Source organism: Phyllostomus discolor, chromosome 2 (genome assembly GCF_004126475.2).
Source record: "Phyllostomus discolor isolate MPI-MPIP mPhyDis1 chromosome 2, mPhyDis1.pri.v3, whole genome shotgun sequence".
Classification (NCBI taxonomy): Eukaryota; Metazoa; Chordata; class Mammalia; order Chiroptera; family Phyllostomidae; genus Phyllostomus; species Phyllostomus discolor.
The window spans coordinates 45,226,755-45,243,902 of record NC_040904.2 but is presented as its reverse complement, the minus strand read 5'-3'; the positions used below and the strand labels follow the sequence as shown (position 1 = coordinate 45,243,902).

The window sequence follows — 17,148 nt, the reverse complement described above, 5'->3', positions numbered from 1 at the left end:
CGGTTGCCACCGCCCCGCAATCCTGCCCAGCGCCCCGCCCTCCGCTGACGTCATTTCCGACGGGTACCGCGGTTTCCCACGGGATCCGGGCGCTCCGCAAATCTTGTTCACCGGTTATTTAACGCCTGCTTTCCTAGTCGCCGGCAGTGTAGTCCAACCCGGAAAAGTGCCTGTTGTTTTTGTTTTTCAAACTTCTTTGCCATCTTCTGCAGCCTCCTCTTCTGTAGACTCTTGGCCTCTGCTCCTTCTGTACCTTGAACTCATCACTCCTCCAGACTTGTCTGTCTCGGAGAAATCACAAGATTGTTCTTATGATATGTGTGATTTTTGCGATTCTTCTGCCCAGTGGAGTGCGGGCTCTGGGACTGTGCTGCCTAATTTCAAATGTGCCTCTCAGTTGTTACGGTGTTATTTAGGCAGGTTACTTAACCTCTTCGTGCCTGTTTCCTCAGGTGTGAAACAGATACTACTCTAGGACACAGGGTTGGTGTGTTGGGACATAGCACACGGAAAGCGATGGCACAATGAAAGCGCTCAACGAGCTTTAACTATCAGAAACGCTCTCTTGTTCTTGTTACAATATGTAAGTGGTAAGGAAAGAAGTAACCAGTTTTCCTGTTATCCTTTGTATCCTAAGCTTGTAATGAAGTGATTAATGATGTTTGGCATTTCCCCTCTCTGAATTGTGAGCTCCTTCAGACAAAGATGGTACCTATCTTAATAGGAACTAACTTCAGCCCTAGTTGAAATCACCTGTGTCATTATTGTGCCAGATACTGGGGGAAAGATGACTAAAACTCACATTCTATCCTCAAAAACGTGGAGAAACTTAATTATGGACAGAAGAAAGTCGACCCAGGAAAATACAAAGGGTAACAGTTCAGCTGAGGATTCATCCTTAGAACAGAAAGATTCAAAGAATGTTAAAGCTGAAAATAACTCTAGGGATAATTCTTTAGTTAACCTCTTGATGTTACAAGTGAAGAAAGTTGGATCCAGAGAAGCAACTGACTAAAAGTCATACAATTAGTGGTAGGTCTAGGACCAGAAGTGACGTCTCAAAATACCACCTCTCCTCACCCCGCGCCTCGCCTCCGCTCCCACCGTCCCCCTCCCCCGCCCCGCCGCCCCGCGCCGCGCCAAGTGTCTCAAGATGTTAATAAGCTAAAAGCGGATCCACCTTCAAGACCTTCACTCTCCAGTAAAAAAGGACTAGGACAATCCCAGTCCAGAATAGACAAGAGCAATGTGACCTAGCAGATACCACACAATTCTGATGATCATTTTGTTTAATATAACTGTAGCCACTTGAAAATAAAGCCAGAGTTGCCATCCTAGAGAAACTGCCTTGCACGTCTTAGGCCTCAAACCTTCAACATGTTGAAACAGGGCCAATTAACCTTTGGCCTGGGAATCAACATTATGTCCCAAAGAACTGTGTGCAAACATAACAAGAAAGCAGATACTATGACTCCTGGACTGAAGTGTCACTCTGTTAGCTTTTCTGCACCAACAGAAATGCTATTCTTTTATTAAAGTAATTTTCCCCCTTTCCTTTCTCATAAATATCCCTTGCCTTTGTATTCAAATTGGAACACCGAGTTTCTGCCTGAGTCAGTGATTCTCAAAAAAGTTATTGTTTGTTGTTGTTTTTATCTCAAATAACTGCTTGTGGCCTCTCACTTAAAAAGACCTTTGATTTTTAGGTTAACAGTTTGAACTGTCTGGTTTGCTCACTGCTGGGTTCATTTCACACACAGTAGCCTCCTCTTCTATGTGCTCTTCTATGAGTTCTACTTTCAATTTTAACTGGGCAGACAGGAATGAATTATTGATCCAAGCAGCTCCTGAAGGTAAACACAAAGACTCTGTGAATGCACTGCCCATGGCATGGTGCAATTTTATTCAGACCTTTCTAGGAGAAGCAATATTTCTCTTAAATATTCAACCTTTGTTTTAGGAATATAACAAAGCTAACATAGGTATTATTAGTAAAATGTTGGTAATGAGTTTGTGTCCCAAATAACCAGGTAACCCCATGGACCCATCGAATAGTTGGCATAAATGAAATTTAAGGTTTTTTCCAACTCTATTATTAAAAAGGCCAATGATATTTTTAATTAATCTAGAGACCATAGGGATTCAATAATCTCCTGAAAGTCACAAAGTTAGCCAGGGGCAGTCAGTTTTAGAACCTAACCTCCTAATTCCATTCATTCATTTATTTGTTCAGCCTATATTAGAGACACCAGGCCAGGCTTTAGGGATGCAAAGATGAATAAGATATCCCTGCCTTAAAGGAGCTTCCTATCTGGTGAGCTACCTTTTAATGGAAAAATAATTCAATGTCAATGTTACCATAGATTCATCTAGTTCCTTCATTCAACCAATACACTTTTCTCCCTTTGCTACCAATATACCATGTTGATAAAAATAAATTTAAAATATGTTTCAAATAATTTTTAAATAATTTGAACAGCATTTTTAAGAGTTTCAAAGAATCATAATTTATACAGCTCTTTGGGTCAGGCTGTTTGGGTTGTATCCCTAGCTCTGCTATTAACTAGCCATTGGATTTAAATCACTTCACTTCTGGGACTCACTTTCCTCTTGAAGGTCCTTTCTAGAGCAGGTCTTGTTCTGCCTGGCAGAAAAAAATACATGACACTTCCCACTGTGACCACTAGATGGCCAGCTAGCTTTCTCCCTCTTTCCTTCCCTTCCTTCCTCTTTCTTTTTAGTTTTTCTAACTAAAGTCATCATCACCTAACCGAACAGCCACTTACATGAGTAACAGCTGAGTATCCAAAGACTGTTGGAAATGACAGGTCTAAAGTGTTTCTTGAATAAATGAAAGGATGGATGGATTCCAGGGCTAATCTATCTCATACCACTACGGCACCTTTCTCCTATTAAAATACTTCCTCTTTTGAGTATTTCCTCTCAATATTTCCTCTTTTGAAAACTATAATGGTGAGAAGAAGAAGAAAGAATGCGACAATATGTAAAAATGGGGTTAGGAGGAGAATGTAAATGGGATTGGGAGGAAAATGCAAAAGGTGTTGCACAGCACTGCATTTCAAAGCAGATATTAGTACACTTATGGATGAAATAAAGTCTAAGACTTTAAAATAATATGGGAATTTTCAGATGATTAAGCTTGGTCATATACTGATATTGTTGAAGCTGGGTATATTGGGTTTCATATTCTTTCTTTGTTTTCATATGATTGAAAATTCATACAATACAAGGTTAAAAATAAGAGAGACCACAAGTGCATTTTCCTTCCTCTAGACAAGAACAGGTTCAATCTTTCCCACTGAATCTCAGTTAGGATTCTTTTGCCTGATATTACAGAAAACTTGCTGACAGACTGTTTTTTTGAAAGTAGACATCAATATGGAGATGTGGAGAATGATTTTTTTGTTAGGAATGCACAGGAAGCAGGACTGGTCAGAAGAAGAAGCTGAACTACTATGCAGGTTGAAGGAAGACGGCCAACCTGGAAGGGGGCTCTAGAGTGAGCACGAGCCCTCAGAGTATCCTGTATCAGGCTGAAACGTCCAGTCCTTTACACAGGATACAGTCTGCCCCAGGAAGGGTGAAATCTCAAGCAAGGAGGCTCTCTGTAGCTGAGCAGATCCTGAAGAAGCTGACAGCTGGAGCTGCCTGGACAGCACATCTTTGCATCCTCCACAAAATGCGACACAAACCAGCTTTAACATAAGGACATGTACTGACTTCAGTAACCACACTGCTATGCCAGGCATCAGGGCTGGTTACTCTAGCACCTTAGTGATATCATCCAGAACCCATATTTATCTTCCTCTTTTCTCTGCCTTCAGTAGCTTCTGCTTCAGCTTATGTCGGCTTCTCTCAAGGTGACAGACAAATGGCTATAGCAGTTTGTCTATACATCTATATGCTGTGCACACTCTCAGAGGGGATGGATACATTTTCAGTAATTCCAAGGGGATTCTTCGGCTTGAAAAGAGAAAAACACACATTAATTTTCGAACTGGACACTCTGCCCTCTACAATTTTTATCTTTTCAGCTTTTTGAGAGGGCTTTACATTAGTAGTCATTAAATGTCATGCTGTCACAAGCTCACCCTAGAATTCTGTATCAGCTAGGATATGCAGGGTAATACTGCAATAAAGAAACAAACCCCAAACAAAAATGTCCTAAAACAAGCCTGATTACTATCTTATTTAGAGCTACAAGATTACTCTGGGTCTGCAGAGGGCTCTGCTCCTTGTAGTCACTGAGGAACCCAGGCTGGCTGAGCAACCACTATCTTGAATACTGCCAGTACCCAATCCAGAGTAAAAAAGAATCTTGTGAAGTGCTGCCACTTCTGCTCACATGTTATTGGCCACAACAATGTCACATGACCTCAATTCTTCAGGTGGGCACAGAAGTGCAATCCTATGGTGGTAAGTGGGGGAAAATGAGAATATTTGTGAACAGCACTAATGACTATTACAAAACCAGCTCTATATTTTAGATCTCACTGATACAAACTGATCTAGAATTCAGCCATATGAATCTGTGGATAAAGTACAAAACAGCAGGGAAATTCCTGACAGTTTCTCTCTTTTAATTCTATTATACTGTGAGCAGTTATGTTATATGTATGTACGAAATTGTTCTGACAACTGTCCTGACTCTGAGTCTCCCAGAGTGAGTGCCAGATGTGTATGTTTAAAAATGCATGCTACCCCTCCCTCAGGACGAGCTACTGTCCCTTAAAACCACACAGCAAGCAGCATGAGGGCAGATGCCATGTCTGTTTTTGCTTGCATTGCAGTAGCTTTGTCTAGTGCACATCACTGCTCAATAAAAACATGATCAGTCAAATATTACACATAAGACATAATTATCGGATAGCTCACATCATATTCACAAGGATTCCATTATTTAACCCTGTTAAATCTCTCTAGGAATTTCAATGCAACATTTCTTTTAATTTCCACTGTATTAATCCTCTCAGAAACTGCAATAAAATTAATTTGGTCTATCTTGTTTTTAGTGAACACAACATATCTTTGGTAATCACAACTTCCTTTCTCCAAACACTCTCCTTAATGAATTATTCCAAAATTTCATAAGGTATTGATTTAAAACTCCCCAGTCTACCACATCTTTTTATCATCTCTTTGCCTATTCAAAAATCAAAACATTTGCCCATCTTTAGTCTTCTGGCCCCTTTCCTTTTCCTTGGGATTCCTCAAATCTATAATCACACTGGGAAAACTTTAGGCTTAAAATCAAAGCATTTTGATGGGGAAACCTAGAAATATATAACAGATGCTAAAACATTTGATGATTCTATTAATGGAGGTAAGAGTAATACCTCATGTTTTACTCTGACCTTCACAGTCCATGGTGTATTAGTTGAATCCTATTTGCTCTTCAAAGCAGATGGAAATATAATCCCGGAGGAAAGACACGAGTTAATTTGTTTCATCTCAAAGGAACATAAGACTAATAATGGCTAATAATACGCCTACTTTTATCGAGGGCTTTTCATAAATCAGACAGATTCTAAATGTGTATTTACTCAAAAGGGAGAAGACCATACTTAGTAACAAAGAAAGATACAATACAACTCATATTGAAGAACAACTGGCCTCCTAAGAATTTTAAAAAATGGGACAGCCAGTATCAACAAGGTAGTGAAGAAATTGGAAACTTCATACATTACTATACGTACTGTATGTCAAATGGAGCCAAACAGTTCAGTAGTTCCTCAACAAGTTAAACATAGCATTGCCATATAGCCAAGCAATTCTGCCCCTAGGTATATACCCAAGAGAATGAAAAGCATAGTTTACCCAACACCATGCACATGAAGTGTTCATAGCAGCATTATTCATATTGGACAAAAACTGGAACAAAATGTGGTATATACATACAGTGAACTATTATTTAGTAATAAAAAAGAATGAAATACTGACACATGCTACAGCATGGATGGACCTTAAAAACATTATGCTAAGTGAAAGAAAACAGATACAAAAGGCCACATATTGTGTGAGTTCATTTATATGAAATATCCAGCATAGGCAGATTTGTAGAGATCGGTGTTCTTGTTAGAGTGGATTAGTGACTGCTAGGGGATAGGTAGAATGGGAAATGGTAAGTACAGGGTTTCTTTTGAGGTGATTAAACTGTTCTGGAATTAGAGAGTGGTAATGGTGTACAACTTTATGGGCACAATAAAAATCACCAAACTGTACATTCTAAAAGGGTCCATTGTAGAGTATGTGTTATCTCAATAAAAATGAATTATCCTTTAAAGAAAAGAGCTTATCACTTGAAATTTAAAAGGGAAAAAATGTCTTTATGGATAAGAAAACAAGAGAGTAGATATGAATTTAGGACTCACGAGTATTACCTGATTGATGGCAGGTGTAGCATACAGAGAATTGCTGCTACCTAAGGAACCATTGACAAATACGAGGAGTGTCTTGACCTAGAGACACTTCGTCATATGAGAAATGGTGGTTCCCGAGAAGGGGCTATCAAGAGCAGGCTTAGGAGAGACTTGCTGGTATCTTTAACTATTTGATGAAAGACCATTCTCTTAAAGGGGGACAATGTATAACGAAAGTGGAATCAGGGAGTAATTACTTCTGAGAACAAAAATAGAACCAGGGAGCCCCGACTGGTGTGGGTCAGTTGGCTGAGCATCATCTTGCAAAGCAAAAGGTTGCCAGTTTGACTCCTGGTCAGGGCACATACCTGGGTTGCAGGTTCAGTCCCTGGTTGGGGCGTGTACAAGAGGGAACCAACGGATGTTTCTCTTTCACATCGATGTTTCTCACCATCTCTCCTTCCCTTTCCCTCTCTCTAAAAATAAGTAAATGAAACCTTTTTTTTAAAAAAGCAGAATCAAGAATTTGAAAGTCCTAGGACTTATTTCAACCAGTGAAAACAATTAAGGTGACTGGGCCATTTTTACCACAGTTGGATCTTCCTTAGGAATCCTGATAGTTTATCTTCGTCATTAAGATATTGAATGTGCAAGTGTGAACGTTCACACTTGCCTCCAAGGCTCAACACTTTGAGCAAGTCACTTGAAATTACAGAAATTGTCATTACTGCCATTATTGGTATAGTGAAAGAAATATTAATATTCCATCTTTTATTTCAACACTTATGTATCTTTTCTCCTCAAATGTCAGCCAACTTCACTGTGGAAGAGTGTACTCACTGCTCATTTCTTCATTGTATTAGTTAGCACAGGTTGAAATTCTTTTATTTATTTATTTATTTAAAATTTTTTAAAAATATATTTTATTGATTATGCTATTACAGTTGTCCCATTTCCCCCCTTCTCTCCCCTCCACCCTGTAGCCCCCTCCCACCCACATTTCCCCCTTTAGTTCATGTCCATGTGTCATACTTATGAGTTCTTTAGCTTCTAGATTTCCCGTACTATTCTTGCCCTCCCCCTATCTATTTTCAACCTACATTCTATGCTACTTATTCTCTGTACCTTTTCCCCCCTCTCTCCTCCTCCCACTCCCCTGCTGCTAACCCTTCATGTGCCCTCCATTTCTGTGATTCTGTTCCTGTTCTAATTGTTTACTTAGTTTCTTTTGGTTTTGCTTTAGGTGTGGTTGTTAATATTTGTGAGTTTGCTGTCCTTTTACTATACATGTCTTTTCTTTATCTTCTTTTCTTAGATAAGTCCCTTTAGCATTTCATAAAATAAGGGCTTGGTGATGATGAACTCCTTTAACTTGACCTTATCTGAGAAACACTTTATCTGCCCTTCCATTCTAAATGAGAGCTTTGCTGGATAGAGCAATCTGGGATGTAGGTCCTTGTCTTTCATGACTTGGAATATTTCTTTCCAGCCCCTTCTTGCCTGTAAGGTCTCTTTGGAGAAATCAGCTGACAGTCTGATGGGAACTCCTTTGTAGGTGACTGTCCCCTTACCTCTTGCTGCTTCTAGGATTCTCTCCTTTGTTTTTACCTTGGCTAATGTAATTATGATGTGCCTTGGTGTGTTTCTTCTTGGGTCCAACTTCTTTGGGGTTCTCTGAGCTTCTTGGATTTCTTGGAAGACTATTTCCTTTGCCAGATTGGGGAAGTTCTCCTTTATTATTTGTTCAAATACGTGCTCAATCTGTTGCTTTTCCCCTTCCGATTCTGGCACCCCTATAATTCGGATATTGGAACGTTTAAAGGTGTCTTGGATGCTCTTAATCTTTTCCTCAATTTTCTGAATTCTTATTTCATCATGCTTTCCTGCTTGGTTGATTCTATCTTCCTTCTGGTCCACTGTATTGTTTTGAGACTCATATTCCTTCCTTTCACTATTGGCTCTCCTCCGCGTGTCTTCCTGCACCTGTTTTATGGTAATCTGCATTCTTTCATCTAAATTTCGTCCAAAATCCACCAGTTCCGTGAGCTTTCTGATCACCAGTGTTTTGAACTGCGCATCTGATAGATTGGCTAATTCTTGGTCGCTCAAAAAGATGAGTCCTGGGGGACTGATCTGCTCTGTTGAAAACATATATTTTTTTCCCGTCTCTCCTTTTTTTTTTTCCCTGGTCTGGTTGCTCTTGTTACGGTGGGGGGCGGAGCCTTAGGTGCTCACCTGGGCTGGGCACCCCAGTTGCTAGATTGTGACGTTATATGTGGGGGCGGGAGCGGGACGCGAGAAAACAATGGCGGTAGTTCCGTTCCCCTGGACTCAGACCCTTGTCTGGGCTTCCGGGCCGTGAGTTCTGCTCTGGTCCACAATCGCTGCCCCTCTGGGTCTGCCAGCCGCAGCTTGCGTACTCAGGGATCACCGCTGCCTTCTTGCACCCCCGGATGGCTTTTGCGCCAATTTCGCGCCAAACCTTCCCCCGACTTCTGCGCGCTGCCGACCCGAGCCAGCCCCGCGCCCGCCCGGCTCGTCTTCTCCTACCAGTCCGGATGAACGTGTCTACTTCAACTTCTTGGCTGCCCAACTTCCATTCAGATAAATCCTCTGCCGGATCTGGGTGTTATTCTGATAGTAAATTATTGTTGTAAATTATTGGTTTTCTAATCTTGGTTGTACGAGGAGATACGGTACGTCCACCTATTCCTCCATCTTGCCGGAAGTCGAAATTCTTTAACAAAAATTTACTTCTCCTGTAGCAGTTGATGTTGGGTCCACTCAGTGGGGCACCTCTCCTCCACAAAATCATTTGGCAAGTGTAGTGTAAACGGAAGCAGCCTGGCTTCCTCACCCAGGTGTCTGGGCAGCTAAGAGAAGCAGTTTCCCAAAACCTTGAAAATGGGCCTGCTAAGCAGTATTCTCATAGCCTGGGGACCGTCTGATAAACTGTTCCCATTGCCTTGAGTGAGCTCGCATGTGCAGCATGAAGCTCTGTTGCATAATATCTGTTGGCAGCTGCTGGCTTTGTCTGTGTTCTGGTATTTAAGGATATAGGCGCTCCCCACTGAGTGCCACACAGTGGGACAGATGACATGCAGGGACAAGCAGCTTGCAGCGTGCGTGTATCGACCACCCTTGAATAAAGGCATGTCAAGCATCCCCATGGCTCCGTGAATGTTCTTCTCTCTGCCCGAATTCCGTGGACTTGTCTGGCCTTGAACGGCCACAACACAGGGAGTCAGGGTTCTATGTCTGGCTCTGTCCTCCCCTGAGGCCTTGTGTCCATTTGTATCCCACAGAGAAACGGGAAAGAAAACATAGGAGACATTTTATCACTCTAGTTGGAAAAGCAATATTTTGTGTTTGTTCTGGAAAACCCTGATTGATTTACTGGAGAAGTCAGTTCTGATGGCTTCATGTTACTATCAAATGAAGTTTCACAACACAACACCCTGGGTTCCAGGATTATAGATCACTGACGTAGCAAAAGTCAAGTTTAGGTAGCCATCTCTGTTCTTAGTGTGAGTACATATCTGCATGTTCCAGCACCAAATTTCTATATTTACATTCTTTTACTTTTCTTTCAAGCCTTAATGAACCACTTCTGATCAACTGATCTATTTTTGTGAGTTGCAACCCAATGGCAGCTATGAAGATGACTTTTGAACAAGTAAAAGCAGCAACATGCAAATCATGTGGAAGTACATTAGCCAAGAGGACCAGCATCCTGTTAAGTAGCACTTATTGAGACAAAGTGAATGAGAAGACAGTCTGAGAATATAACAATTCATCACAATGATCAAGAGACTGTTAACAGTCAAGCAGTCCATAAGCACCAGCATGGTAGCATCTGCTAAATTGGCTTGCCACACTTTTAGATTCGGCTCATAAGAACCCATAATAGACTGAGGCAGTTTATTATTTATACTGACAGCAAAAGAAAAAATCAGTGTGGTATCACCTCCCTGTGTCCCTAGTCACACAGGGTGACAGACATCAAACAGGAGGGCTAGATGACAGAGGTTGGGAACCAGTGGGTCATTCTATTATTGAGGAGCAAGGCAGGGTCAGCACTCGCAGGAACCTATGTGCTGACTTTAAATTTTAAAGGAAACTTTAACTTTTTACAGAGGTTTGCCTAAGAGCTGAGACGGAGGTAGTTAGGGAAGGGGCCCACAAAGCAGAATGTTCTGTGTTCAATGGAAACTAGGGACAGATGAGAAATTATTTGTGTCTGACTCTTCCAAGACAGAGATGAGAAACTCTCTCAAAACGGCTCCACACCATCCTGATCTCCCCTTGCTCTGGGAGGAGTTTCAGGTCACTCAGAACTATTCAGCCTTGCCTACATGGCCTTTCTGGAGGCAAAGTTGCTAGGATTCCATGGTGGAGTTGTTCCCCTAGAGACCAATGTCTGAAATAAGACAAAGCAGAATTTACTGCTTCCTATACAGTAAGAGAAACATGTACAGTCTCATTAAGCAGAGCAAACTGTTGATCTTACATCAAGTTTTGGAGCAAGGCAGAATTCAGGGACTGGCAATTTTTCCGAGGCATTAAAGATAGGACCTGTAAAAGCTGGTTGTTGGTTGACCGTTGGCACTCAGGCGTTTGCACTGAGCTGTTTGTGATTGGCTGGTTGTCCATAATGGCTTGGATCCCTTTTGACCTCTACTTGCTTCTAGGGCCTCAAGGCAATTGGCATTTCCTAGGAGCTGGAACCTGTTTTTACACAAAAAAATAAAATAAAAGAACACCTGTAAAAACAGTCCTTAATTGTTGGGAACCGCCCTGACTGGTATTAGAAGCCGAAACCCCCGCCTAGGCTAAGGCTAAGGGAACGCCCTTGGAACTGTAAGCCAGCAAGGAGACAAAAGCTTAATCTCCCTGGCAGGAATGCTGCTTCTGCTGCTTTATTCATAACTGAACCCCAAAAAGCTTGGTCGGTTAGCCAAAGACGGGTAAGATTCCCCACGGGGGGAATGACCTAAGCCAGGCACGATCACTTTGGGAGGCCCCCCAAAAGAAGGACTTGGGGGGCTGCAGCAAAAGAGGGTGACGGACCCTCGCTCCTCGGCTTTGACATAGCCTGAGTTCTCAGCGTCTGGGAGAAAATCTCCTTATTGCCTTAGTTCCAGTGCTAAGCCTGAAACAATGACAGGGTGGTGCAGCTCTGTGCTGAAAAGGGGCAGATTCCCTGGGTGATCAGGCCCAAGAAAGAACATGTAAATTACTGTAAAACCTTCTTTGTTTAGAATGCTCTCAGTTGAATGAGAGGGGTCCAAGGAGGAAGTTGGTTCCTCAAAGTCTTACAGCTCTTTGACCCCCACTCAATAGACCAGCAGAGTTCCTTGTTTTCTATAGTTCCTTACTTCCCCCTAATAAGTACTGTATTTTACCTGAATTATTATGCAAAATGAGCCCAATAAAAGCAGGTATGGACGGTAAGTCAGGGCCCTCCCCACTAGTGGGGGTGGCCATTTCGTCCCTACTTCCCCACAGAAACTAGTTTGTCTCTGTGTATGTTTGTTTCTCGCGTGTTTTTCGGTGAGCCATCCATAGCGTTCCGTGGTCACTGCTGGCCGGTGACCCATGCGCAACACTTAATCATTGTTAAAATTCCTTGCCTTATGACTGTTCTGTAAATACTCGGTTTACATTAGTCAGATACCCATGTAGTTGAAATGCATGATGTATGTCTTCTGTGTCCTAGGTTTGTGTCATATCACACGACTGTCAGGACCCCAGCTATCTGTCTCTGTTAAGCATCATGAAGATGAAAACTGAGAGAATAGCTCCACAATTTAGTGAACTCCTAATTTGTCCAGAGAAGCTAGACCCTCTGGGCCAGGGGATTGCAAACCTCGACTAGCTAAGCAATTCCATCCAGTTTCCCTCGTCCTCCCAGATCTACTTAGTGATGGGAGCGGGGAGCAGCCAATAATGAGAAAGACAATGAGCGTTTGCAGTGCAGGGCGCTGGGGTCCGGGAAAGGTGTAGAATCAAGACATCGGATGGGAATCTGTAGGCTAGGAGTCGTCAAGGGAGAAGGGAGGCGGGAGGCGGGAGGCGGTGCTGGGTTCACATTGGCCCAGCCGGCGCCCCTCCTCGCGGGGCAAGTGCGCTCGGGACGGTAGCAGAACCCTGTGGCGGGAGGCGGAGGCGGACGCGGAGGCGGACGCGGAGGCGACCGAGGCGAGAGGAAACATGGCCGAGTATTCGAGGTTGCAGAACTCCCTGGCGCTGATTCGCCTCCGAAATCCGCCGCTGAACCCCATCAGGTAACGGCTCAGGTCGCCTGCTTGCTGTGCATGCAGGCTTTAACTCTCGCCTGCTATTTGAGAAAGACCCTGGCTCTAATTGAACGAGGTCTTATGCCAGGGCCCTTTTCATAGGTTAACTTGGTTAATATCTTAGCAGAGAACTCTTGTTCTCATTTCACTGGGAAGGAAACCGAGGCTGAGAGGCAGTCAGATGGCTGTCAAGTGGAGGAGCCCGTCTCTCCCATGCCAGCTTGGTCTGCCTATGCTAACTTCGTACAGAACCCTCTGCTTGGAACTTTGATTTAGGCCTACTTTCTGTTCCAAAGGTCTCAGTGCAAATCTGGCTGGACCTTGGTCCCTCACTTCTCAACCTCCAGTCCAGGCCACCAAAACATGTAAGAATCCGACCATGTGGCTTCACATTTTACAAAAAATAAAGGTCCCCATTAATGCCAACGCAGTGAGTAAATATTTGTGTCCTGGCCCAGAAATGTAATTTCTCCGGATCTGTTCTAAACCTCAAGACCTTAGTGCTTCAGTAGAACATCCATGTCAATGTAAGCCCATTAAATAACATTTTCTAAAAACTCCTGTGTACTTTATCTTCTTTTATTCCCTCATGAGTACCTTTTTGGTTAAACTCCTTAACCCAGGTTGTGCAGTGTGGTAAACTCTTACTTTTGAAAAGTGAGATTAATGCTGCTTTTATGAAAATTAATGAAGTTATTAATTTATGAGAATTAATGAAGGCACCGTCTTCCATATCTCTGAAAAAGAGTATAGTGACTGACCAGTCTAGGAGCGAGCCACCCATCCACAGCTAGTAGGATTAGCAGGAATTATAATTTACAATGAATATATAAAGTATAGAGAGAAAGACCTTTGCTTTCAAGGCTGAAATGAGGAGACCTACTACTTTTCACAGAATTTTGATCCTGCCATCATACTTAATTTTATCATTAGTATTAATATTATAATTCTTATTCTTATTTTTTTAAAAGATTTTATTTATTTATTTTTAGAGAGGGAAGGGAAGGAGGGAGGGAGAGAGAGAGAAAGAGAGAGAAACATCAATATGTGGTTGCTGGGGGTTATGGCCAGCAACCCAGGAGTGTACCCTGGCTGGGAATCGAACCTGGGACACTTTGGTTCCCAGCCTGTGCTCAATCCACTGAACTACGCCAGCCAGGGTATAGTTCTTATTCTTAATATGAGTTATTGTATTTAATAATACAAAAGAACTGCAGGAATAAAATCACACAAAGGTGATCTGTTCACTTACTTGCCATTCTCAGAAAAAAGCGAAGTATTTGTTATTTTGGTTTTGATGAAGAAAGACATCAGCAACATGATTACTTGTCAGTTTTGGACTTGTCTGTATTCTAATCAGAATTATTAGATATTAGGACTGTCTGCCCCAGCCTCTGCTCGTACTGGAAACAACGCTCATCCAGAACTTCCACAATCTAATGATACCCATGACTAGGAGTATTTTCTTATAACTATTTTTAATGTTTATGTTATTCAACTCACTGTTACCCTCCTTGCAGAAGAAATGTTAGTATCTACTTCATAAAGTTGTTAAGTGGTTTAAATTTGCTGGAGATTATAAATTGGCATTTAACAGATGTTAGCTATTATTATTTCTATTAATCAGAGGCCTGTTACTAGCTCCTGCCTCCAGGCACTGCTGTTCAGAAGTCATTTCAGCTTCACGAAGAATTCCCCTACTTAGGAATAAATACTTTCTTGCCTTTTTTCTTCTCTCTGCTTCTGAAGTTCTATTTTAGGTAGAGTGTATATCTCAGTATGTTTATCCAGTTTAACAGGTTCCAATTTATTTTTCTTGTTTTGTATTTTTCTTTCCCTCCTCTTTCCTTCCTTCCTATTTCCCTTCCTATTTCTAATTTTATGTGGAAAATTATCTCTTCCTAGCCCCCTGAGAGATTCTTATTTGAATATTATTTTGGCCTAAACAAATAGGTCCTTCTTTGGAAGCTTAGCCAGCCATATTGCCTTCAATTCAGATGAATGCCACCCCTCCTGACAAACATAGGGTGTACCTGGTGTCTAGGCCTATTTCCCAACACAGTGACTTTCACACTTTTTTTTTACTGTAATCCACACAGTAAGTAACCCCATGTTTTGCATAGCAACCTAAGCCACACAAGTGTACAACTATGTAACCAAAAGCAAAGTTCCGTGAAACAAAGTTATTCTTACTTGTGATATCATTTGATATATTCTATTTTCTATTTCTTTGTTTTAAAAAAAGGTGGTCACAAGCCACAAACTTCACTTGATGACATTCAGTTTTTTAAAAACTCACAATAAAAGACCTTCTATAGTCCCAGAAGCTAAAAAGTTTTGGTCAGCACTGGTGAAATGTTATGTTTACCCTAGACTTGATTTCTTCATTCCTGACAGTATTAAGGGGAGAAAATAATTTCTCCACGTCTGGGATCTTGACCGTGCTTCCAGGCTGTGGTCCCTTTCACTTGGCCAGACTCCAGTAAAGTTGTATGTGTCACAACCATTTCATTTTTCTTTTTCTCTCTGTGTTTGATTTTTGCAAAATTAACAAGAACATAAGAGAAATAAAAGAGTAGGGGCTGGGTGAAATGGGAAAAGCCAGCCTCTTCTCAGTGGCCTTGATTAAGCTCATTTGGGTTAATTTTGCAGCCATCATTTACTCAGAAGGAAACAGGTGCCGTTTAGACTTCTCAGTATTACGGATAGTTCAGAATCTCTTTTTCCTCAGATTCGGTTTCTAATTAACAGTCGAAGGCAAGAGGTTTTGTTTGATTTCATTTAGTAATGATGAAAGGAAATTAGGTGAAAGGGAATTATCATATCAAGGGCAAGTATCTCCTTTATTCTCAGAGGTTTTAACTCAGAGTTGCTGGTCTGAAATATCTGGCTTTTATATAAGTTTGTCCTTGTGTTTCATTTCTTATTGAGATTTTTTTCACCCTGTGTGCTAAAGAAGAGATATTTTACCGAGAATACTCAGAATTCCATGGCATGACAGATTAGACTGTGGTTCTATCATTTTTTTTCCTTGAAGGAATTCCTTTGCACTTTCCCTAGGTTCTCCTCCTTCACCACCCCGTGGCACTTAGAGATTCCCTGCTTCTTTTTTTTTTTTTTTTTTTTTTTTTTTTTTTTTTTTTTAAACTTTTTTTTATTTTAATCATTGTTCAAGTACAGTTTTCTCCCCCCTACTCCCATTCCAGCCCACCCACCCAACCCTCCCCCCTTCCCCCCCATTACCCCCCACCCCTAGTTTTTGTCCATGTGTCCTCCGAATTTGTTCCTGTAAACCCTATCCATTCCCCCCTGAAATTCCCTCTTCTCTCCCCTCTGGTCACTGTCAGACTATCCCCTATTTCAGTGTCTTTGGTTATATTTTGCTAGTTTTTTTTTGTTTTGTTGTTTAGATTCCTGTTAAAGGTGATATCATGTGGTATTTGTCTTTCACTGCCTGGCTTGTTTCACTTAGCATAATGCTTTCCAGCTCCATCCATGCTGTTGCAAAGGGTAGGAGCTCCTTCTTTCTTTCTGCTGCATAGAATTCCATTGTGTAAATGTACCATAGCTTTTTGATCCATTCATTTACTGATGGGCATCTAGGTTGCTTCCAGCACCTAGCTATTGTAAATTGTGCTGCTATGAACATGGGGGTGCAAAGGTTCTTTTGTATTGGTGTTTTAGTGTTCTTAGGATAGAGTCCCAGCAATGGAATTGCAGGGTCAAAAGGCAGATCCATTTTTAGTTTTCTGAGAAAGTTCCAAACTGCTTTCCATAGTGGTTGTACCAGTCTGCAGTCCCACCAACAGTGCACTAGGGACCCCCTTTCTCCACAGCTTCTCCAACACTTGTTGTTTGTTGCTTTGTTTATGATGGCCATTCTGACTGGTGTCAAGTGGTATCTCATTGTGGTTTTAATCTGCATCTCTCTGATGGCTAGCGATATTGAGCATCGTTTCATGTGTCTTTGGATTTTCTGTATGTCCTCCTTGGAGAAGTGTCTGTTCAAGTCCTTTGCCCATTTTTTAATTGGGTTACTTGTCTTCTTAGAGTGGAGTCGTGTAAGTTCTTTATATATTTTGGAGATTAAACCCTTGTCTGAGGTATCATTGGCAAATATGTTTTCCCATACAGTTGGTTCACTTTTTATTTTGATACTGTTTTCTTTAGCTGTGCAAAAGCTTTTAATTTTGATGAGGTCCCATTTGTTTATTCTTTCCTTTATGTCCCTTGCTCTAGGAGACAAGTCAGTAAAAAAGTTTCTGCGTGAAATATCTGAGATTTTCCTACCTACATTCTCTTCTAGGACTTTAATGGTGTCACGCTTTATATTTAAGTCTTTTATCCACCTTGAATCTATTTTTGTATATGGTGTAAGTTGGTGCTTGAGTTTCATTTTTTTGCACGTAGCTGTCCAGTTCTCCCAACACCATTTGTTGAAGAGGCTATTTTTATTCCATTTTATGTTG

The 17,148-nt window shown here is 41.5% G+C and overlaps 1 protein-coding gene across 1 annotated transcript in view; it reads left to right on the top strand.

Annotated features, from left to right (window-relative positions):
- Positions 1-12,503: 12,503 nt before the first annotated feature.
- Positions 12,504-17,148, top strand: part of EHHADH (enoyl-CoA hydratase and 3-hydroxyacyl CoA dehydrogenase) — a 54,236-nt gene continuing 49,591 nt past the window's right edge. The window contains exon 1 of the mRNA XM_028504951.2: positions 12,504-12,667. Coding sequence (XP_028360752.1) covers positions 12,594-12,667 — 74 coding nt within the window. The 5' untranslated portion in view covers positions 12,504-12,593. The remainder of the gene's footprint in view (positions 12,668-17,148) is intronic.